The sequence below is a fragment of the Chelonia mydas genome, chromosome 4 (assembly GCF_015237465.2).
Source record: "Chelonia mydas isolate rCheMyd1 chromosome 4, rCheMyd1.pri.v2, whole genome shotgun sequence".
In the NCBI taxonomy this organism is placed as follows: Eukaryota; Metazoa; Chordata; order Testudines; family Cheloniidae; genus Chelonia; species Chelonia mydas.
The window spans coordinates 14,465,128-14,490,409 of record NC_057852.1 but is presented as its reverse complement, the minus strand read 5'-3'; the positions used below and the strand labels follow the sequence as shown (position 1 = coordinate 14,490,409).

Below are 25,282 nucleotides of genomic sequence, written 5' to 3'. Positions count from 1 at the left end.
AGTAAATGAATGGAGTTTTTAATCTCAAAAAGTAGAAAAGATCCCACGAAGAGTTTCCTAGTCAGAAAATTAGAACCCTGTGAGGAGTGGACGCTACGGAACTGGTCAGGTGACCTATGGAATGCTGGGGAGTTTCCATGAAAGGAGAGAATAGTAAGAGGAAAGAGAGGTTAGTGTGTAAGATAACGAAGGGTATAGAGAGAAGGCCCAGTGGGTGCTTCTGTTTAACCATTCCTCGTGATGCAAGAATGAGAGGGCAAGTAGAGCAAAGACAGACGGAAAGGAGAGGCCGAGCCTGAGAGGTCAAGGTTGGAGGTGGAGAGGAGTGAGAGGAACAGAAGTAGAATTGGCCTAGTGGATAAAGTCAGACTTTAGGACCAATCCTGGTTTCTTGCTTGACTTTCCCTGTTTGTGTGTTCACTGGCCATTGGGAAAGAATCTTACTCTTCATTGGTCTAAGGAAAAGAGAAATATTCATTGCTTTGATCTATGGGCCTGTAAGCAGCAAAGCTGGGCTTACTCTGGTGAGTGCTGCCAGGGCTGCCTTGTAACTCAGTGGCGCAAATATGACAGGGGTGGCCAACTTTAGCTTGAGAAGGAGCCAGAATTTACCAATGTACATTGCCAAAGAGCCACGGTAATACGCCCCCCAGCAGCTCTTCTCCCCCAACTCCCCACTCCCAGCGCCTCCCACCCACCAGCAGCCCCGCCGATCAGCGCCTCCCTCTCCCTCACCGCACCTCCTGATCAGCTGTTTCGTGGCATGCAGGAGCGAGGGCACGGCAGGCTCAGGGGAGGGGGCGGGAAGGGGTGGAGTGGGGGCAGGGCCTGGGGCAGAGCCAGGGGTTGATCCGTGAGCACCCCCCGGCACACTGGAAAGTTGGTGCCTGTAGCTCCAGCCCTGGAGTCGGTGCCTGTACAAGGAGCCGCACGTTAACTTCTGAAGAGCCGCATGTGGCTCCGGAGCCCCAGGTTGGCCACCCCTGTAGTATGGGCTCTTTGTGTTCTAGAATTCTCTTAATGATTCCTAGGGGGTGTCTGTTCCCTTCACACGGGACCAGTGCTGTTCCAAGACTTTTTGGACAATATTGTGGGTGTATTTTGGACAATATTGAGAGGCAGCGTAAAAGGACTTTAAAATGAGCACACTTCATATTTATGCTCACTTGAAGGCCCCTTTACAGTGACAGATCAGAGTAAAGTGGCCTTGGTATAAAATGAGAATCAGACGATTGAGGGTACATCTACACGGCAAAAAAAAGACAAAAAAAAAAACCCCAACAACCCTGTAGCAGTGAGTCTTGGAGTCCAGTTCAACTGACTTGGGCTCACACTATGGGGCTAGAATAACACTGTATACGTTCCTGCTTGGGCTGGAGCCTGGGCACTGAAACCTGGCAAGGGGCGGGGGCCTCAGGGCCCAGGCTCCAGCCTGAGTGGGAATGTCTACACTACTACTTTTAGCCCCATAGCACGAGTCCTAGAAGCCCTAGTCAGTTGACCCAGACTCAGACTCACTGCCATGAGTAGGATTTTTTTGTGCAGTGTAGGCATGGCGTTAAAAACCACTGTAATTTAATAGAGGCCTATCAGCGTGGAGGGTGGACATGGGGATAAATGCAGGCCCTGTATCAAGGAGTCTGACCTTGGAGTACTCCAGAATGTAGGTGACATCTCCCCTTTAAAAGAAAACTGCATCCTCAATATAGTTAACCATAATTGCATACCCAGAAGCAGTGGGCCATTAGGATGTACTAGTGATGTACAGTAGCACTGCAGAATTAGGTGCATAAGGGCTTTTATACCTTCTCTGAGGCACCCAGCATTTGCCAAAATCGGCGGCAGGGTACTGGACTAGGTGAATCCTTGGTCTGTTCTGGTCTGTCATTTTGTGTGTCCATCTTTCTGTTATATCCCTATAGGCATTTTCTGTACCTTTTTTCTTGATCATCCAGTGTACTTTCCCCAACACTCAGGCCCCTACCTGCGCTAGCAGTGGCTTTCAATGATAGTGACTCACATTTCAGTCTCTAAAGCACGGGGGTGTGTGCCTTGGAATTTAGGTGGTTAGTTTCACTGACAAACACTTCTGTTGCTAGTGCATGCATGCGTGCTGCAGCTATGCTATGACATGCAGGAGGCAGCTTCAGATCTCCCAGCATCCTGACCACCTGTGCTTAAGTTGTGGGTAGCAGAGTTCTTGTGATGCCTCAGTTGATATGCCAAACACCTGAGCAGGCACTGAAATGCTGGCAATTTACTCTAAGTGTCATGGGGACACTTTTAGTGGACTACAAACACTTCTTTTTTTTTTTTTTGGAGGCGGTGAGATAGAGGCAAGTTTAAGTTAAACAAATTATGTATTAATTATGACTCTACAATAATAACCAGTGCCCTGGTTTTCCTCCATAATCACAGGAATTATTAGGGCACATAATGGGGAGGAAAGACTATCTCCTCTAGACTTAATGGCATGCAGTTCATCAACAGCATAAGTCTCCTGTCCTCCAACACAGCTGAGTGCAACATACTTGCAAAATTTAATGTCCTTCCTACTCAGACAATTAGAAGAACTAGGGTCAAAATTTTCAAACTTTCATGCCTAAGGAAGGGGCTTAATATATTCCGAAGAGATGAACACTGAAAGCTCCCACTGAAGTCAATGGGATCCATAGGGCTCGGCAGCTGTGGAAAATCAAGCCACTTATTTATAACTAAATATGGCTCCTATCTGCATATATGCATCTATAATGCCAAACACAGTTTAATATTGGGTCTATCTGCTTTGATGATTTCCATACTCTGAAAGAGACAATTCAGGCCAAGGTTTTCAAAAGCAATACATTATTTTGGTAGGTTTCAGAGTAACAGCCGTGTTAGTCTGTATTCGCAAAAAGAAAAGGAGTACTAGTGGCACCTTAGAGACTAACCAATTTATTTGAGCATAAGCTTTCGTGAGCTACAGCTTACTTCATCGGATGCATCCGATTTTTAAAGGATGTGTGTGAAAATCTGGTGTCTCAAAAAACAAACAAACCAGAGGCACCCAAAATCAGTTTTCATTTCTGGAAACCTTGGACTAACACTTTGTGTAGCATTTTATAATGTATGTAAGCTGCTCTTTCAGAAGTCATCCTCTTCTTTGATTAGGATCCAAGTGGCGTTGACCTGATTAGATCAGCTCATGGCATGCATGGCAGGTTCTGTAGGTTGTGTAACCTCTCACACTTGAAGAGTCAGAAAAGCTGCTTACAGGTTTGTGGGTAAGCGTCTAACAATAGATTATAAAAACCTCAGGTTGAATACCCAAAACATGCTCGTTGTCTTCTGTCTTAACGGTGTTGATCAGTTTATCATTTGCCAGCTATAGGCATTTATCTGTCACACAGAAACTACACTCAGTTATGTGAGTGTCTGTCCCAGATTCCACTGCACACATTCCCTTTCTTTCGTAGATCAATTCTGCATCTTTTGGTTGCTTATATCCGCTCTTTCATTTAAATGTTCAGGTTTGTGTATGTTCTTTTAAGATGCCTGATGAAGAATGCACCTTTTATTTTTTAGTTCAAGTTCTTCTCACTTCTTAAATCTTGATTTTACTTTCAGTGTGGTGCCTCCCTACTTGAAAGGGATTGTAGGTGTCAAGGGACAGCACTAAACCACCTCTACAATAAGCTTCAGAAAAGCTGTTAAATCTTCTTAGGAATTTTTCAGTTTAACTCAATGGTGATCAATAGGTATGGAGTGAGGGAGGGAAAAATCATGCTTTTGGAATTGAGAAAGCTTGAGATTCAGACATCTCCTCTATTCTACACTCATCCGATGAAGTGAGCTGTAGCTCACGAAAGCTTATGCTCAAATAAATTGGTTAGTCTCTAAGGTGCCACTAGTACTCCTTTTCTTCATCCTATTCAAGTGCCTTTCAGCACAAGCTGACTACAGTGTCATTACACGTGAACCTTTAAGGACTGTAGAGATCGTTTTTATATGAAGATTAAATTGACCTTTGGAAGACCCACAAGTTCCAGTGACCTGATGAGACATTATCAAAAATTATTTCACTTATTTACGTGTTGTTTTCCTCAACTGTACCCTCCATTCATGCTGTCGTCGTTATATTAAACATCCCATTGTTAATCTTAATAAAAAAAGAAAAGGAGTACTTGTGGCACCTTAGAGACTAACCAATTTATTTGAGCATGAGCTTTCGTGAGCTACAGCTCACTTCATCGGATGCATGATGCATCCGATGAAGTGAGCTGTAGCTCACGAAAGCTCATGCTCAAATAAATTGGTTAGTCTCTAAGGTGCCACAAGTCCTCCTTTTCTTTTTGCGAATACAGACTAACACGGCTGTTACTCTGAAACCTTAATAAAAAAAAGCACGTAGAACCTTAGGTGGAGTTCAGCTAGTGTGTAACTGACTGGGGGAAGGTATTGTGCTTCAAGAAATGTCGTAGTTGTTTGACAAAATGGGGCTTTAGAATAGCAAATTAGAAGTGTTGAAAAGTACCTTTTCCCCCTCCCCCCTCGCCCCTTTAAATCTTTAGATATGTCTGAGCACATAATGGAGAATGGGGGCACTGGGCACTCAAGGTGCCTCATTTGAGTTGTAGTTTAATTACATGTTTATCAGCCAAAAATTTATTTTTGCTTTGATTTTATTTTTTTCTGAAATGTGGAAAATTATCTTAATTCTGGCATTCCCTAACTTTTGAGTGCTTGACTTTGTAACCTGAACATTCTTTTACCATCAGTGGTTTTGTTGTTGTTGTGTGTGGTGGTGGTGGTGTTTGTTTTATATAGGTATAGATAGATAGTGGTGTCGCTGATCACTGGTGCCCTCTTGTATTATCAATAAGCCTGGTAAATTTGTCAGCTTTTCTGCTGAGCCTCTACATCTGCTGCTTCAAACTTCATACACTCTCTAGTTTGCTATAGAGCCTGGGATCCTTCACCTCTTTTACATTTGAAATTTCAAACTGAAAGCACATGAGACTTGCAAAAAGCTTCTAGGCCTGCGTAGCCCTTTCTGATACCATCTTGAAAGTGGTTAATGGAATTTCAGGAAGCTTTGCTGGGGGCAGATTGATGCACCGGGTGTGAAGGCAGGTCCGGAGAAGAATAATCTTACAACCAGGTGAAAATGACATGCTCCCCATACATATTATGCAGTTTTCCATACTGATTTAAATGCATGCATACTTAGGTATCTGCAAACAGTCTTAACCAGCTCTTTTTAAGATTAGCAAAGTGCTTTTTACTCACGGAGGGCTAGGTATGCACCACATTAGAATGTTTATATCCAAACTGGGGTATTAGAGTGCAAAAAAGCATCTGAACAAGCTTTTTAAAACATTAAAAAAAGAAAAAAGCCTGTTTTCTTCCTCTGGTAACTTAAAAAAATCACCCTCAGACTGCCGTTCAACATGATAGAGTTAGACTCCTAGGTAATTTGTTGGTGGAAAATTATAATTAACCACTGAAAGTGGGGGCTTACAATGAAGCTCCCTGCTGCAATGCTTGCAGTGGCCTTCAAGTTTATCACATCGTCATTCTGGCTGCTAGTGTGTGCTAACCCGCTGTAGTTGATGGAGTGAATATAACTTCATGAAGGACCACGCAGAAAGAATAGAATTCCTCTCGTACTGCTCTATCTTTGCAAAAGCGTTAGCGAAAATTCATTAGACTGAAGTAAAGAAGTTACAGAGTGTCCAGATCGAGCCATGGAGTATAGTAGTACTGCCCAATAATTAATCTAACCAGGAACACTTTAATAAATTAACTTGTCCTGGTGTGGCATCTAGAGGTCCTGTTGTGCTGTGTGCAATCTCAGTAGACAAGACCGAGGATGGGAGGGGAAACAAAGGCACATTAGAAGTTAAGTGACTTAGCTAAGGTCAAACAGCAAGGCAGTGACAGAGCACAATTGAATCCAGGTCTCTGGACTCCCAGTCCATTTCCCTATCCACTGGACACGGTGCCTTCCATACATAGGAGCAAATGACTGAGGGGTGGCTTCCTGCTGAATATCATGGCTCATCAGCAGCGCCAATGGGTGAAGAGTCCAGAGAACTACAGAGCTACAGTAAGGACCAAGATCTATCTCCAAGATGAACACACAGTTTCGTGGCTTCTATAGGGGTCACACACATGTACCTGAAGATACAACTTAACCCTGATGTGTTGAGGCACCACATAAAACCTAACTGAGCATTTGGAAATGTGAGCCAGGGCACAGTGAATAACCTCGATTAATGTGTGGAACTCTAATATCAAAAGAAACAGCAGGTGTAGGGTGGGGACAGTATCCACAACAGAAAGGGCAGTTAGTGACTCTTGACAAGGAAATCTTATTGCCCTGACCAGATGCGAAAGTCAGATATAAGAGGGCGAGGTGCTTCCCACGGTGCGTTAAAGCAACCTCCTTCTCTGAGACACTTAATTCTGTGGTCAGCTTGATAATAGAAACACATCATAGTAAGCTTGTAGACTTAATACTTTAATATGCTGCCAACAGAACTAGACAATCTCTTTAATCCTTTTGATCACATGTGCACAGTGCAGATTTTGGTAACGTGAAACTAAGTTGTGTATGCGCAGGCAAGCATCTGCATTACTTAGCTGCAGTTCCCCATTCTACAAGGAAGAGAAATGTTTAATGTTCCTTCCCCCCCCCCCCCACCACCCGAAGGGAGGTGGCTAAGTAAGAGATTTTCCTGTTCAGTGTACTTGAAGGAAGTGGTTGGCATTTGTTTACATTGTTGTGAGTTCTGAGATAAACTTCTAGACTCTCCTCCCAGAGTGCCTGGCAGGAAGCAATTGACACAATTCTCAATGCACTATGTTTGAGACATTTCCTACTTGCTGGGATAATTTAGGTTTCCCATGAGAACCATTCAATGCAAATGGTTATGCCTGATAAATTTCACAAGATACATGTGCGGCATGTTAGCATGCTGCAACTTAAAGGAGGATAGGAAGAATGAAAATGTCTGCTTTAGTTCTCCTGATGGCCTAGGTATTACCCAGCAGTTAGTAGGGTTTTTCTTCGACACCTGCGTCAGTCCAGATAAAGATTTCTTCAGGAGCACAGGGTGCTGGAAGTAGGGGTTCTGCAGGTGTGGCAGCATCCCCTGGCTCAAAGTGGTTTCCATTATATACAGGGTTTACAATTTTCTTCAATGGCTTTCAGCACCCCTACTATAAAAATTTTTCTAACGCCACTGCGGGAGCACTCTACCCTTCGTCAAAATCTTTTTATTGGAGAGGATAATGTAGTTTGTTGTTCCATGCAACTGTCCCCCTGCCCTCATTTCCCCCAATAAAACTGTCAGCCTGTCCTAAGGATCTGATTAGGTTTTAGAAACTTCCAATAGATCAGAGTTGTGTATTGATTTAAAGTATTATAGGTGGCGTGTGTGTTGATGCCTATCGTTGAAGTTTGCCTACACGTTTCCATTCTGAAGAGCCTTTTCCAGTTGCTTACCACTTTCTCCAACTTTTCCCTGTTGGGGCTGAAATTGTTGAAGATGGATTTTCTGTCCAGTGGTGTTCGCGCGCGCGTGTGTGTGTGTGATTTTGAGCAAAAATGGGTCAACTGGTTTTGAGAGTGAAGAGAGTAGAAGGTGGGTGTGGATGGTGAGAGGGACAGATGTTGCTCTTTTTTAAAATTTTCTTCTAGGAACTTTTTGTGACTTTTTTTTTTTTTAAACAGCTCTATCACCTTCGCAATTTGGGGTAGAAATTTGAGATTTGTGTGCTTTTCAGTGGTGAAAACCCATTCTATTCTACTGTGTTGTAATGGTTTGTTTAAAAACAGACATTGTCCGTGCAGACTGAGTTCTCTCCCAGCCTCTGACAATAACTGTTGATCTCCTGGCATTGCATTTGCACTGCACCTTTGTGCAGATAAGCAGTTTGAGTGGATTCCTCAATGTCTGAAGGTGTGCACCCAGAATGAGGGTGCTTATTCTGATCGATGCAAAGTTTTGGAGTTGTGTAAGCAAGGTGACCAGGCTCTACAGCAGAGGTGGGCAAACTACGGCCTGCGGGCCACATCTGGCCCTCAGCACCATCCTGCCCAGCCCTTGAGCTCCCGGCTGGGGGGGCTAGCCCCCGGCCCCTCCCCCGCTGTCCCCCCCCACCCACAGCCATGCAGCGCGGCTGCAAGCTCCTGCTGCTCTGAGCGGCATGGTAAGGGGGTTGGGGGGCAGGAGTCCCAAGGGGCGGAGAGAGCAGGGGGCGGTTGGATGGGGCGGAGGTTCTGGGGGTGTGTGTGGTCCGGAGACAGGGAATAGGGGGTCTTGGATAGGGCGTGGGAGTCCCGGGAGGCCTGTAAGGGGGTGGGGGTGTGGATAGGGGTCGGGAGGGTTGGATAGGGTGTGGGGACCGGGGGGGGGCAGTTAGGGGTGGGGGGTCCTGGGAGGGGACAATCAGGGGACAAGGAACAGGGAGTGGTTGGATGGAGCAGAGGTTTGGGGAGGGAGGGGGCGGTTAGGGGACGGTGAACAGGGGGCATTGGATAGGGGATGGGGTCCTGGGAGAGGGTGCTCAGGGGACAAGGAGCAGGGGGATTGGATGGTTCAGGGGTTCTGAGGAGGGGGGCAGTCAGGGAGTGGGAGGGGGCAGATGGGAGGGCAGGCTGTTTGGGGGGCACAGCCTTCCCTACGCAGCCCTCCAGAGTTTCGCACCCCAATGTGGCCCTCGGGCCAAAAAGTTTGCCCACCCTTGCTCTACAGGTATCCATGCTTCAATGAGGCAGGACTACCCCCTTTTTTCGTTTGATCCAACACAGCATTTTCCTGCTGCCTTCCAAGTAGTCCCACACCATGGAACTTTTTGTTTGTTCTTTTGTTTTCTTTACTAATAACAACAAATAGAAAAAACCTTACCGAAAAACATGGAAAGAACATTAAGGCTGCCAGGTGGAGATCTTGGATGCCAACGTTCAGATAATCCAGTAACTCTTGTTTTTCTTGTGCGTATATGCCTTACAATACAGCCTTTAAAGGCATAGTTGCCTTCTACTTTTCTTGTAGGACTTTTGTTTCATTCACATTGTCATCCGATGCCTTTCGAAGTCAGTGAAAATCCCACTGAAGGAGTCAATGGGAGTCATCTGATCAGACCTGGAGTGTGCAAGTTGGATGGTGCAGTGAATGAGATGGCGTCCTGTGTGTCTGGCCCTGTATTTTGGCCTCAGCTTTATTTGAAATTTAGAGCAAAAGCCTAGGATAGATCTGGCTGTATATTTCTGTAACTGAGTGCATGTAGGCTCTTAGCGGACAAGAAGGAATTGTGCAGTGAATGAGGCAGGGGTCCATGTGCTGAACAGTGAGGATAAAAATAAATATTGAACAGTTGCCCCATTCACTGTGCATTGTCCAACCCAGGCACACAAGGGGAAAGGTGGCTCTGTGCAGTGCGCCAGAACAAGGCCTGTGCACCACTTCAGGACTCTACTGAAACTTAAATAATGCACAAGCCTTGTGCTATCTCTGTGCACAAGAGTGAATCTCACAGTGAGTGAGGCAAGGTTTCTACAGAAATGTGTGTAATGTATGTGCACACAAGGGCAGAGTTCAGATTGCATGGACAACTTTACAGTTAGCATTACTTGTAAGCTTCATGTTGAAACCTTATTCTTTCAACGAGTATTGTTTTTTGGGATGCGTGTGTCTCAGCGCACAGGTTAATATGAAATTGACTCCTATGGTGCTAATCTGAATGTGTTGTACTCTTGTGGAATTATATTTCATGAAGTGTGAATTGAAACCAGAGATTTGATCTGAGAAAATTTGCAAATTACATTAGGTTATCTATTGTTCTGGTTTATAGAACTGTACTCTGCATACAGTTTTTTGGCATGTAAATATAGATTCCCCCCCCTCTCCCCCCCCCGATTGCTGTGCAAGAATGAAACACCCTTTCCTCAATAGAAACAACAATCATTCAACAAAAATCTCATCCCTTTTTTTACTGGTGCAATTTTGCTTTGGCGTTTTCATTTATTAAACAATAGCTTTTAAAAAACATTACCAGTGAAATAACTTTTTGCTCAGTTTGAGAGTTGTGAATTAGAAGTTAAAGCATCAAAGGATAAATTCTTCCTGATGTAAAATATTTTGGGGTTCAGTCTTTCCTGCATGACCAGTTATGCCGAGACTTACAGCAGCCGGAGTTAGGAAAGGAACTCTGGCATGTGTGTCTGAAGAAAAATGTTGAGTATTTTAAGATGTTTTCTATAAAGCAGCAAAAATGGGCCAAATTAACACACACTTTTCACTTGGCCTTTTGTTTTGTTTTTAGTTCCAAAAGACCCCATGTAAAGAACACAGAGAATCTCGTTCATGTAATCAGGCTGTACATGTTCATCCGATATTGTTACAACTAACATCCACAAAGTGGCAGGTTCCCCAGGACAGGTGTGTGCCGACTGGACTGTCCCCATCTACACAATCCAGGAAGATCTGGGTAGCTATCTGACGCTGGCTGAGTTCCAGGCGTTGGTCATCAAGAATTTCACATGGTGCCATGTGCTCTGGGATTTTCCAGCCCACAGGGGCCCGGGAGTCAGCTGAAGTGGCGAAGTTAATTATGCAGATGGGGCTAGGAATTCCCATTTCTATAGCAGAATCACTTTTTTTTTTTTTTTTTTTAAATGCATTCACAGCTTAACAGTCAGTCCTGCTCATGAATGAGATCGGAACCTCATCCACAGCAGAAGAGATTGCATGTGACCCATGTTGTGTGTGTGGTTGTGAAGTGCAGATGGATTTATTCATGTTACAGCTTGGTTGCAAATTTTATAAAAGCTAGTAGTGCAGAGAGGCCTAAAATTTAGGAGTCCTTGTCCACTCTAATGCTGAAGCTGCGTTAGGCCATGTGTACACAGGGACACTCAGGAAAGTAAAGGGCAAATTAACTAGAGGTGTGAAGTTAACATACATTAGTTAAAGTGCATTAAACCATTGTGTGGATGTTCTCAATTCCAAAGTAAAGTGGCCTTAGTTTGCTATAGTTTAATTCACTTTCCCCAACAGACATCCCAGCTGAATTACTTAGGCTCCTGGGGTGAGAATTCTGGCCAAAATGCACACAAGTTGGAATTTCGAAGTTTGGGTTCCTAGAGCAATTGCACCTCTGCCCACTTCTGCATAATCAGTATTTTTTTTTCTTGCTGTATCTGTGGGTTAACTGCCAAGATTTAAAAGACTAAATATATGCAAGTCAACTGAGATAGATGATGGCTATCGGAAACAATAACTGAATTTCTGAGTTTAAGGGAAAAGAACTGATCGAACTTTCAGATAAATACGTTTGTTCTCACATGTGACTAGGATCACCTCTTCAGATAAACATACTTCAGTCAATGGTCGAACAAGTGTGTTTATCTGAAGCTCTGCAATGGTACATTGTAAAATGAGTGGATAAACCAAAGTTGTTCAAACATATCAAAGGCACTTGTCTTTATCAGGGATTGAATCCATGGCAGGTGTGTCTGAAGTTTTTAAAAATAAGATGGTTGAGTAATCAGAGTACACAAGAAATGTCTGAATAATTTCCTAAAGTGTAAAGAATCTCTTTATTCTGGGCTGGTGTTGGAGGGGCAAGGAACTTGGAAAATAAAGAATCAAGAACTTTTTATCTAACTCAAAAAATGGACAAGTAGAATTTTATTCCATTGCTTTAAAAAAGAAAAAAAAAGAGATATGGGGAGTGAAGATCTTTATATTTGAGAACAAACATAAGCAATTTTAGGCCAAATTACAAATTTTTTTTTAAAAGTTTTGGAAAGTGTCAGATACTTAACAGACAGGAGCTTAAAAGAGAAGCCTCTTCCTCAACCATAACACTGCTACTGTGATGCAGTAAAACACATGTATCTTAGCGCTTTTCCCCCCCTCCAGATTTGGGCTATTACTTGGCATATTGGACACTCGTCCAGATGTTCAACTGGTGTAAATCATCATAGGTTGATGGATTTCAAGCTATGTTGGTTTGCACCAGATAAGTATCTGGCCCAACAAGTGTATTTTTTTAAAAAAACCAAGTAGGTTCAAGGGGAAAGCTCTTGAAGAGTGAGACAGCAGAAATACTGAGATGATTTTTTTTTTTAAGCTGCTTCTTTGTATTTCTGTACTTTTGAAACTGATTCTCATGACTTGGAGGTCCATTTTAAAAAAAAGAGAAATAGTCACAAATATGTAATAGCCAGCAGTGAGTCTACACTTGCATGTACTGTCAGTTGTGATTTCTTTTTTTAAACTACTTGACCATAAAAGAAATAACAAACAAACCAAACCCCACAACCAAAGGGGGATTTAAAAGCTGCTAATTAATGTTTGGGTAAAACAACAAGTTGACCCCCTGTTTAGGGATACTCCTACAATGAAATGCGATATAAACCAGACTTCTTGGTATTTCTGCAAATTGCATGGGATGCAAATTAATGCTCCTATTGTTCCATAGGCCATCACACCGTCTACATCGGGGTCCATGTGCCTAAGAGCTATCGGAGAAGGAGACGGCACAGAAGAAAACCTGGGCTAAAGGAGAAGAAGGAAAGAGAAAAAATCTCTGAGTACTACTCCGACAAATCCGATGCAGAAAATGCGGATGAGACGAGCAGCGGCATCCTTAAACCGCTCAGTGAGTACTGTCGCTTTCTGGTATTCCTTGTGATACTCTATTGATGTGCAGTGCTCTTGTCCTGAGCATTCACAGGGAATCTGGATCCCTGAAACAACATCCCCAGCATGTGGTGCGGGGTCAGCATGTGTTTTATCAGTTGCCAGGGAATTGTTGTTTGGAAGGGACACCACCCATGCACCCCAGGTGAGCGCTTCATCTTTGTTCACCGTCGGGTGTCATTGTTGGGTTAGACACTGTCAGTGCAAGTTGTCAAAACCAAGCCAATGTGGTGTGTGAGGAGACAGCAAGCAATTTGAAATCTAATTACCCGTTCTGACTGATCCCCCTCCTCCTGCACACAGCATATGCACAGTCTCCCAGGGTACAAGGATAGTCACTTGCCCTGGGAGGAGGGGGGGTGTTAGCTAGAAAAAGAGCTAGCAGTGGGATAACAGAAGAACCAATCCCCCTGTCAGAAGCCATAAGAAATGTTTTGATGTGGAATTGCAGAATTGTATACCATGGTGCATGCAGGCATGCCTGCTTTAGTAATTAGCTGCTGTATATCAGTTGCTTCCCTCTAACTATTTATTGAATTGTCTTAAGAATAAGAATTTTTTATAAACAAAAGTTGGAATGAAAATGTAACCTTAGTTGTATGAATCAGTTGTATACTGATAGATTGGGCATCTGATTTGGGATATTCCGCTCTGATCTGTTACTGCTGGGCGGGGCCTGGGAGTGTTAGAGATGAGACACCTGAATTGTCTAGTGGAGTACCTTCTCCTGAGTACCTTTCTAGGGGGCAGTCTGTGAAGCCTGATTCCCAGCCCCTTTAGCCATCTCCTCAACTGGCTGCAGGTTCATGATTCTGAATTCGGAAAAGTGGTTGCTTAAATAAGAGGCTGGGGGGTTAAAGAACAGGAAGAGAGAGACGGTGATAAACTGTTGAAAATGGTGTCACGCTGCAGAGGTTTGGCGATATGGAAAGAATATAAGGTGACAGTCTGTACTATATCTGCCTGCTTTCTTCACCTTGCCTTCCCAACCCTCTCCAGTCTCCAGATCATTCCCAAATAGATTGAACCCCACCAGTCCTAGTACAAAAACCTTTTGGCTACTGTTTTGCCATTGATACCTTCCACGATTTAAAAACTGGCCATTTATTTCTACTTTGTTTTCTGTCTGACTGTTCCTGACCCATGGTTACCTTGACTCTCAGACTATGACTACTTTAGTAGTCTCTCGTTTAGGACTTTGTCAGAGGCCTTTTGAAAACCTAAGTAGCTGGTTCTCCTTTACCTGCTATTTCATTAACACATTCGACTGTGGCACCAATTTTCAGAGCAGACCAGTTGCTCTCCACAGTAGCGGGGAGAGGCAGCTGAAATTAACCCTAGTGATAGGAATCCTCCACAATCAGATTCTCAGGCCCACAGTACTCCATTCTGTTACAGGTTCATAGGGTAATATTTTCCCCCCTCTCTTTCATGTTAAGAAGCGTTCAACTCAAGTTATGGTCTTTAGGTAAGGATCGGTTGCAGTAGATGACTAAGAATATTAGAATTAAAGAGCTTCGAGATTTTGAATAGTAATTTTATGGAGGTAGGTTAAGATAACATGGACATGAAGTCTTTCATTTAAAAAGAAAAAGAGGGCAGGTGGTGTAACAGGCTAAAATAGATATTGGATCTCAATCACATGGTAAGAGTAGAGAGTTTTGATATGGAGCACTGGAACAAAGGGGTGTACAGGTGGGTATGCTGGGGTCAGAGAAGAAAGGAACTGGGGAATACAGAGCATGAATGTTTCCTCGGAATGGGAGGAATGTTGGAAATAAGACAGTGGAGCAGGAGGTATCTCTCTAAAAATTGTTAGAGTGCAGAGAGTGGGAATTAGTATACCAGGTCTGATTTTCATTTACAGTAACATACCTTTACACTGCCAGATATCTACAAAGGGGTGCTGTAGTATAGAAGAGAATCAGGCTGTGTACTGGCTTGCTTGATGCTTGTATGAAGCGAAATGTTGTCAGAAGAGGAAAGAAATGCCTTGTGCACCGAAGTGAAAATAAAGTTACAAATCCACCGTGCATTTTGACACAGTTGAGCATAATTGTGTGTGTGTGTGTGTCTCTCTCAAAGAGGCCCAAGAATAGAATAGCAGGGGGTGATGCAGTTCTCAGGATTAAGGGGCATTGGGACAGCCATACGGATGACACTTGCATAACACTGATTTGGATTGAGGCTGACTCTAACCAATTGTTATCCTTCACTGTAATAATACTAAAAATGGATTGTATTCACGCAGTTTGAAAGAGGTTGAGTGACTCAGACCTGGTGAATGTAGTGTAGCAAATACTGGATTTAAGATACCACTCCACAGATGCTTCATAGAGAATATGGTCTGTGTGTACATGTAATGAGAGAATAAAATTAAAACTTTTTTTTTGGAAGCATTGTGGTCAATGCTCATGTATAATTTGATTGGTTAATGTTTGAGATGTGGTGCACTGGAGACTGAACTGAAGGATAAGTAAAGGAGTACTTGTGGCACCTTAGAGACTAACCAATTTATTTGAGCATAAGCTTTCGTGAGCTACAGCTCACTTCATCAGATGCATCCGAAGAAGTGAGCTGTAGCTCATGAAAGCTTATGCTCAAATAAATCGGTTAGTCTCTAAGGTGCCACAAGTCCTCCTTTTCTTTTTGCGGATACAGACAAACACGGCTGCTACTCTGAAACCTGAAGGATAAGTGAATCTTTTGTGTTGTGAGAAGATTTATTTTCAATGGAAACATTTAAAAATCACATTTTAAAATTAAAGAAACTCAAAAAACTTCTTTCTTCTATTAAAGTAGATGAGGTTATTTAAAAAAAAATAAATCTGTTCTTTTGCTGCTTGCATTTCTCTAGTTTAGCTAATAAAATGGAAATGGCAGTGTAACGTATGTAGGTAGTTAGTTTGTAGTCATTTTCATGTTCAGGTTTCCAGGCACAAGCACAGTACTGCTTGAGTTTGAGTCACTATTTGTTAAAATAGTTTCCAAGAATTAATGGAAATATTTCTTAGAATCATATGTCTGGAAGCAACCTTGAGAGGCCATCTAGTCCAGTCTCCTGCAGACTTAATAATTTCCTGAACTGTCCCTGGTGGGCAGGTATCCAGTGCAGCCTTAAATATCCCCACTAAAGGTGATTCCATAACCTCCCTTGGCAGATGTTCTGAAATCTTGTCAGTTGGCGTTTGTGTGCAAATCTGCGTTGAATCACCAGGTCGGGTTGCTGTACCATGCTGATGAGCCCAGACAAAATATGTCAGTGGAGACAGGCAAGAGATTGAACAGGTCCATAAATGCAGACCTCTTCCAAGGGCACCTTGTTAATTTAGAACAGGTGGCATGGCACAGCTGGATTTGGGAACTGTATCTAGTAATCTTTTTATCTGTGTCCAGTTCTGCAAACAACTCAAAATTTGTGTGATACAGAAATGTACAGTCTTCAGTTCCTCCAGCCACAGGAGGATTGCGTAGAAAAGATTTTTGTTTATATTATAAGTGCTGTAGTGCTCATGAAAGGTGCCAATGTGATAGCTTTGGAGACTGAGGCTCCCTTTCCACAGAACTGGTACAGAATGGGCCTGATTAGTGTAAATTTTCCCCAGTGCAGTCTCATCAATGTGCCCCAGCTCTGCAGGAACTACTTTTAGAGATGGGAAGGCAAATCAGTCTCCATGCTGATTATTGCATCCTTAGCCTGTCTGCGCAGAATGTCAGTGAGGGTACCAATTGTGGCGTGGTTTCCTATCTGCCCAAACCTAGCCCAAGAACATCTTATTTCCAAAAATGATGACTTTCGCTAGCTACTGGCCTGAACCTCGTTTATATATATGACCTCAAAGAGAGAGATGTTACATATTAACATAACTTAAGTCTTTTTGAGCTATCCAGTCCCTGATATATACATATTTTAACATTTTGGGGGGAAAATGTAACATTGAGTACAGTTGTGTTAAACCAGCTTTCAACTTCCTCTTCCCGCTTCCCTCAAACACGCACGTGATAATTAGAATGAAGAAACAGCTTTACACTAAAACAACTGCGAAACTCTGAATTTAGATTTCTAAGATTTAAGTGCTATTGAAGCACTTAGCCACCAAAGGGAGAAAGGTAGAACATTGAGACCACAATGGGAAATGCAAAGCTGTAGGGTGGGAAGGTAAGTAATGATGTAACACTAATAGTAGAAGCAATGTTGGGCAGAAATTTTAGGCTGCATCAGATCCATCAATCCAGGCTGACCCATTTAATGAAGAGAAGGAATGAATCCTGAATGGGTGGTGGTAGAGAAGCTGATGGCTTTGTTGCCTGGAGCAAGCTTGACAATGGTAGTCCGTCTTTCTGGATGCATAAAAATCTCAAGCCAAATTCTGCCCTTTGAAGTAATTGAGGCTAATTGTCTCTGCGTGCGGCTGAGGGTAGAATGTTGCAAAGAACAAGATAAGGGAGGAATTGCTTGGGTAGAGTACTGATCCAGACCACCCCACACTTCTCCACTAGAAGTGTTTAAAGACTTTCCTGGGAGGAGGTGCATCTCTGCTTATGCTTTCCTCTTTTCTTCTTAGTGGAGCGATAGTCTGATTGTTCTGTGGTTTCAGTTGTCACTTTGATATTTGTTTGAGATGGAAAAGGCCACTGAAATTCTCCCTCTGGCTGACTGCCCTGGGAATAGGGAGTATGAATGAGCTACATGTAAAAGCCACAAGCCAAATTGTGATGACGATATATCTCTCTTTATTTTGAGGCTCTGACATCGTAGGCTTTCCGAACAGAAATGTTCTGAATGTGATATGTAAACTATAGGTGAAGAGAGTGACTTTAGCAACTGACAGCTTTGGCAGAAAGTAGAGTAGAAAGTTTAAAAGATTTCTCAGTGATGAAAATTCTTACCTCTGTTGTTTGGTTTGTCTCTGGTTGACAGTATTTGAAAACAGTAAAACAGTCCATCTGGATTGATGGATGTGAATTTCATATACACTATTTAAAGATATTCTCTTATGCAAAGGTCACTTGGGACTACCACGTGCAGAGGGGAGAGATCATCCTGAAATATGCAACACTTAGCAAAACTTTATAAAATGTTTTTGCAATCTCATAGTATAGAAGGATGGAGGTTAGTATTCTTGCAAGCTATTCAGGACAGAAGTGTTCTCTTTTTATATAGCGCATGGGATAATAAAACTCTGATCTCAGATAGACATTACTGTAATACAGAAAATAAGTGTAGAATGTTATGCAGATAAATATGTAGAGTAAAACTGGAAACTGTGTTCTTCAGGATGATTTTAAAGCAAGATGTTTATTTCTGTGGTCTTACCATGCCTAAAGAATGAGAAATCAAGATTAAAAAAACCTCTGATATATATATTTGGTGTGTGTGGCAGGAATTAAATTCTCCCACTTTGATGCATATTGCTGGCTATATCCCCCAGCACCAAGAAGCTAATGAGGGGAGCATGGCTTGTTTTTTTGTATAAACAGTTTGAGCCTGATTCTGCATTGCTCTGCACATTGTGGGGTTGTACACTGACTCCCTATCATTTTGATCTGGTAAGATTTTATAGCCACTCCATGCTGTTATAAATGGCTATACAAAGCACAGGACGCATGGGAATCGGAGCCCGAGTTCAGTGTGTATACAGGGAAAGTGACAGGCAAATGGATTGAGAACACTGATGCAACAACAAACTTTTTTCCTCCCTGAAACACAGATTTTCATGGACCATCTCTCCTTAACACCCCCACATGGCAATTTTACACCTTGCTTATGAAAACCACAGCATGGTTACATGAAAATATAATTTTGGAACAGTGTTCATGAAACAAGATGTAAATAAATTTGCTTTTAGTGATATGATCCAGCTGGCTGTTTACATGTCCTCCTCCCATTATGTACACATGCGTGTCCCCCCCACCCTTCCCGGATGTAGGACTAATATATATAAGGGACCAAGATGGGATTTTTCAGGGATCTCTTTGTTTTTTGCGTGGGTGTGAGCTGAGTATATTGGGTTCAACCCAAAAGTCACTCAACCTAAAGTCTTGTTGTCACGTTATATGCTTTGCCCACTGCCTTTGTGTTAAAACCAAAGGCGGGCGTGAAAATCTTGGCACTCGTGCAGGGCACTCTTGTTCTGGCCTGTAAGGCTTCAAAGCTCTTTTTGACCCCAAGTTCGTGTTTTTAAATTGAGGGGGACGAGAGAGGGATCATGAAATGTTAACACTGTTTAATTTTGACCGCAAATCGGCCGATTTTTCTAAAACTGTAGTATGATGCCTTCTGCCCTATGCTTTGCTAATGGTTAATGCTGATCATTTGCTGGTGCCCTATTACTCCCATTGCAGAAAATAGTGAAGTGCAAAGAGCCAGCCCTGACTCAGCAACTTACTTGGTGCCTGACTTCAACGATTTGACTAGTCCCCCTGAAGTCAGTGGAGCTACTCATGGAATGTGACTAAATACCTTGTGAAGCTGGAGCCTCTGCTTCTGTCAGATCAATTTAGAAGATGTTTTTGTGATAATATGGAACGAAGTTCACCCCCTACATGTCTGCCACACCGTGAACTTTTAAATAGAACAGTGAGCTATATTCAAGAGTTGGGGTGAATCCTCTTCCACCATAAATACCCAATATGAAGCCTTATATTTTATTGGAAGCCACTTACAAATCTGTGTGATTGCACACCTGTCATCCTATTCCTGTTAGCACTTTTTCTCATATTATATCTCTATTAAATGAGGTAACGAAATCTCAGCAGTAGACTTTTCAGAGGTGGGGAAACTGGGCACTCACATCCACATGAGCACATCTCTACATGTAGATGTGTGGTCACCAAGCAAACATGAATAAACTTGACTTTCAGTTTGGTTATGAGTGTTCCCTGGGAATCAAGTTTTTTTTAACCCTACCAAATTAGATTGGCAGTTTATGAAAAATCTTGCTCTGGTTTTTCTCATGACATGCTGTAGGCAGTAGCACCTGGGCTTCTCTTGTCAACCCTCAGAAAATGTCCAAGAACTCCTTTTGCAGTATGAAGAGAAACAAGCGCACGCTCAGTAGCTTGCTAGAATTCCATACAAAAGCAGGGGTCAGCAAAGAGCCAAAAGGAGATAGGTTTAACAATAGCTGAATATGTAAGAGTATACCACAGATCTCCAAATTTCATTCATTACATGAGTTTCCCATTACAAACGTGCTTAACATTATTGCATTCCTATCAGTCAAGTGAGGACAATATGACTCACCTAGTTTGTGACTATCACATGCGACCCAGTTGTTAACTTGTGGCATGTTAACCAGTCAGACACACATAATTTGTCGCATTCTTCCCACCCTCTCCCTTTCCCCCACCCTCACTTGCATGCAACAGGCCAAACAATGCTCCCTCACAGCTTTCTCTTGAAACGCTCATTCTCAAAGCCGGGAGATCTGACTTGACTCTGTGTCCAAACGAAGAGAGTGCAATTTTGGCCACTGATTGATTGTAAGATCTCATTTTTGGAAAATCATCTATGTCGAGCGATAACTAATTGTGATCAGATTCATCATTCAGTTTAGCAGTTATGACTCTCCTCTTCCAGCACCGATATAAACATGCTTTGGAAAATGTTCGTCCCAATTAAGATATTCTATGTACAGTTGTATGAGGGCTAACCTTAGGAGTGGAAGTGTTCTTTACCAGTTGACAGAAGGTACTGTGATCTCAATTTACATGTAAATCTAGCTTCAGCTATTGACTGAATCAAAGGGGGTACAGATATGGCTCTGACTATGGGAGGGGTTTCCAGTAGACCCAGTGACAGAAAAAGGAGCATATGAAATGAGATGAAGTGAGTGTAGGTCACGAAAGCTTATGCTCTAATAAATTTGTTAGTCTCTAAGGTGCCACAAGTACTCCTTTTCTTTTTACAGATACAGACTAACACGGCTGCTACTCTGAAAATTGTCTTATTGGTATGCTCCTCTTTCTTTCTGTCTTTCTGTCTTTCTTTCTGGTTTTATTTAAAAAAAAATCTCTTCACCCTTAGGATGTGGGTTTGGTGGAGCATTCTGCTGAGAGAGCAAATGTGAAATAAACATGCCATTTCAGTAAAGTGCCATTTGAGGTTTGTGCAGTGTAGTGCTCTGTTTAGATAGAGTGCAGCTTTCAAAATGAAGTTCTTGATTAGGTCTGGATGGACAATTGAGTGGCTTAAATCTGAACACTGTACATCTGGGTTGTTTCCATTTTGGAAAAATGTCTCTCTTTTTGCATGAACCCAGTTCAGCTTCTGGTAATATTTGGATCAGCATCCAGTCTGTGTAGCCATTGTTACCTTTGCTAATGATAGCAAAGTGTCATTCAAGGGCTGGGTTAATGTGCAGCTTTTAACATTTCTGATTCAAAATGCAGCTTTCCCTCGAAAGTAAATTCTGTATAATCTGATTATGGTAGTAAACTAGAACTCTAGAGAATCCTGCTTTCATGAACCCTGTTATAAGTTTTGGTGTAGATGTTGATGCTAGCCAGTTAATACCTGCCTCTAGGCAATGCTCAGTAAAACAAACATTTCACATGGAGAGAGAATGATAAATACGTGGAATAGTGATCCTGTAACATCTCTCAGCACCACTTTTGAAAGCTGGTTAATCTGCACTTGGCTTATCCGTAAGTCTGGAGAGTGAAAAGATTTTTGTGGTAAGTAATCTCATAGCATCACACCATAATGATTTGTTAAAGTGAAGGGCTATTGTCATTTTTAACGAAATAAAATAGTTTGCTCATTGATCCTGGCTAATGGGATCTTTTGGTATTTAACTCTCATTGTTTGCTACTTTGACATAGGAGCTCTGGCTCCTGCTTCTGGAACGGGGTGGTTATGCTGTGAGAATGTGTCATTATTATCCTTAGTTGTCTTGACCACGTGCTTTGCTTTTGTTTGACAAAGAAATTGATACTTTCAAGGTTTTAAAAAACTCTTGAAGTGGGTTTTAGCCCACGAAAGCTTATGCCCAAATAAATTTTAGTCCTTGGTGGTTAAGGAAACCAATTTATCACCCTCCCCTTTAAAACAGCCTTATACATATTTGTTTTTATGCCCCCCTCGGTCTTCTCTTCTCCAGACTAAACAAACCGAATATTTTCAATCTTTCCTAAGAGGTCACGTTTTCTAGACCTTTAATCATTTGTGTTGCTCTCCTCTGGACTTTCTCCAGTTTGTCCTAAAGTGTGGTGCCCAGAACTAGATACAGTACTCCAGGTGAGGCCTTTTCGGTCCTGAGTAGAGTGGAATAATTGCTTACAATACTCCTGCTAATACATCCCAGAATGAAGTTCACTTTTTTTGCAACAGTATTACATTGTAGACTTATATTTAATTTGTGATCCACGATAACCCTCAGTCATTCCCCATTTTGTATTTGTGCAGCTGGTTATTCCTTCTTAAGTGTAGTATTTTGCATATGTCCTTACTGAATTTCATCCCATCTATTTTAGACCATTTCTCCAGCTTGTCAAGATCATTGTGAACGTGTCCTCCAAAGTGCTTGCAACCCCTCCAAGTGTGGTATCTTCTGCAAACTTTTATAAATGTTTTCTCTGACATTTATCAAAATCATTTATGAAGATATAGACTAAAACTGTACCCAGGGCAGATCCCTGCGGGACCCTACTTCGTATGCCCTTCCAGCTTGACTGGGAAGCATTGGTGACAACTTTCCAAATATGGTTTTACAACCAGTTGTACACTGTTTTACAACCAGTTGTGCACCCAAATTATTGTAGGTTGATCTAGCCTATACTTTCCTAGTTTATGAGTAGGTCATGAGACCATATCAAAAGCCTTACTAAAGTTGAGATATTTCACATCTACTGCTTCTGCAAGGCTTGTTACCCTGTCAAAGAAGGATATTAGGCTTTTTGACATGATTTGTTCTTAACAATCCATGTTGACTGTTACTTATCACATAATTATTTTTTTTAATGCTAACAAATTGTTTGATTATTTGCTCCATTATCTTTCTGGGTACCAAAATTAAGCTTGACTAGTTTATAATTCCCTGGGTTGTCTGTATTCCCCTGTTTAGGTAGGTACTGTATTTACCCTTTTCAAGTCCTCTGGAAATGTGGAGACTAGTGCTCTCTAGATACCTGAATCATTTGAGAGTTGGGGGGAATTTATTTTTTTACTTGTATAACATGTATTATTTAAAAATCGTGCTAGATTGACAGCCCTAGATCATGCATTAGCATTTGTACATACGTATGTACCTCTGTATGCTCCCTTGTACGTGCACTCTCTTGCCAATGTACCTTGCTCTCTGATCTGGAAGAGATCACCTATAGGGTTGAAATATTGGTTTAGTCTCTGTGGCCCTGATTCTGCAAAGCACTCCAGCATATGCTTAAGTTCCACTGAAGTCTATGAATCTTAAACTTGCATTTAAAGTTAAGCATGTACTTTACTGCTTTGTTGAATCAGGCCTTAGGCTCACTTGCTCCTTTATTTCTGAGACTTCCAGCAAAGGTTCCAGCATGAGTCTCTTCACTTTATGCTTTAGTTTCTGTTGGAAATCTCATTTTTGGTTCCTTTTTGCTCCACCTTGTTTTTTGTAAACAGTCTCCGTAAGTAGGCTGTGATATGATATTTCACTTAGTAAATATGTAACTTAAACGAAGGTCTGAAATATGCAAGTCTGGCTCAAAATAGATGTAAAGTATAAAAAAAAAAAAGAGAAACGTATTAAGGCCCAAGAACATAGGAATGGCCATGTTGGGTCGAACCAATGGTCCATCTAGCCCAGTATCCTGTCTTGCGACACTGGCTAATGCCAGATGCTTCAAAAGGAATGAACAACAGGCCAATCATCAAGTGATCCATCCTCTGTTGTGTCGTCCAATCCCCGCATCTGGAAATCAGAGGCTTAGGAACATCCAGAGCATGGGGTTGCAACCTTGAGCACCTTGGCTAATAGCCATTGATGGATCTACCCTACATGAATTTATCTAATTCTTTTTTCAATCCAGCTGTAGTTTTGGCCTGCACAACATCCAGTGGCAACGAGTTCTACAGGGTTGACTGTGCGTTGTGTGAATAAGTACTTCCTTTTGTTTGTTTTAAACCTGCTGCCTCTTAATTTCATTGGGTGACCTCTGTTCTTGTGGTATGTGAAGGAGTTAAAAACACTTCTATTCACTTTCTCCACACCACTTTCTCTCCCCTTAGGTGTCTCTTTTCCAAGATGAACAGTCCCAGGCTTTTAAATCTCTCCTCATATGGAAGCTGTTCCATACCCTTGATCATTTTTGTTGCCCTTCTCTGCACCTTTTCCATTTCTAAAATCTTTTTTGAGATGAGGCAACCAGAACTGTATGTAGTATTCGAGGTACAGGCGAATCATGGATTTTTATAGTGGCATTATGATATTTACTGTGTTGTTAGCTGTCCATTTCCTAATGCTTCCTAACAGTCTGTTAGCTTTTTGACTGCTGCTGCACTTTGAGCTCTTGGTTTCAGAGAACTATCCAGAATGACTCCAAGATCTTTCTTGAGTGGTAATAGCTAATTTAGACTCCATTATTTTGTATGTTTTTTATGTTTTCCAGTGTGCATTACTTTGCATTTATCAACATTGAATTTCATCTGCCATTTTGTTGCCCAGTCACCTAGTTTTATGGGATCCCTTTGTAACTCTTTACAGTCTGTTTTGGATTTAACTATCTTGAGTAGTTTTGTATCATTTGCCACCTCACTGTTTACCCCTTTTTCCAGATCATTTATAAATATGTTGAACAGCACTGGTCCCAGTGCAGATCCCTAGGAGACACCACTATTTATCTCTCTTCATTCTGAAAACTGACCATTTATTCCTACCCTTTGTGTCCTCTCTTTCAACCAGATACAAATCCAGGAGAGGATCTTCCTCCTTATCCCATGACAGGTTATTTTGCTTAAGGGCCTTTGGTGAGGGACCTTGTCGAAAGCTTTTTGAAAATCTAGGTACACTATATCCACTGGATCCCCCTTGTCCCCAGGCCTGTTGACCCCCTCAAAGAATTGTAATAGACTGGTGAGGCATGATTTCCCTTTCGAAAAACCACGTTGACTCTTTCCCAACAAATCGTGTTCATCTGTGTCTGATAATTCTGTTCTTTACTCTAGTTTCAACCAGTTTTCGGGGTACTGAAGTTAGGCTTACTGGCCTGTAATTGCCAGGATCGCCTCTGGAGCCATTTCCATCACTAATCAAAAATGGGCAGCGTCCTAGCTCTGTTGTAGCCGATACGATCATGGGAACTTAAGAGCCCGTAAGTTACTTGCTAAGGAAGTCCTAGGCAAGTGATAGGCCGTGGATCACTGTTCATGAACTTAATTATAAACATTTTTTTAAGATGAGCTGGCAGCCCACACAGAAAGCGTTGGGAGGCCACATTTCACCTGCAGGCCACCTGTTGAATATCACTGTCGTGAGGAAGCTGTTGGTAGATCCTATACCATGTATAGAAATACCTGCTCACCCACCTGAACTTCTGTAGATCATTTCTCTCTAAAAAAACAGCGAGGAAAAAAAGCTCAGAGAATCTCCTTGAGCACACATGGAAGTCTA

At 42.1% G+C, this 25,282-nt stretch overlaps 1 protein-coding gene across 10 annotated transcripts in view; it reads left to right on the top strand.

Moving 5' to 3' along the window:
- Positions 1 to 25,282, top strand: part of SLC4A4 (solute carrier family 4 member 4) — a 257,343-nt gene that overhangs the window by 38,217 nt on the left and 193,844 nt on the right. For all 10 annotated transcript variants that reach the window (XM_043545163.1, XM_037896687.2, XM_043545166.1 and 7 more), the window contains exon 3: positions 12,475 to 12,654. In XM_043545163.1, coding sequence (XP_043401098.1) covers positions 12,475 to 12,654 — 180 coding nt within the window. The remainder of the gene's footprint in view (positions 1 to 12,474; positions 12,655 to 25,282) is intronic.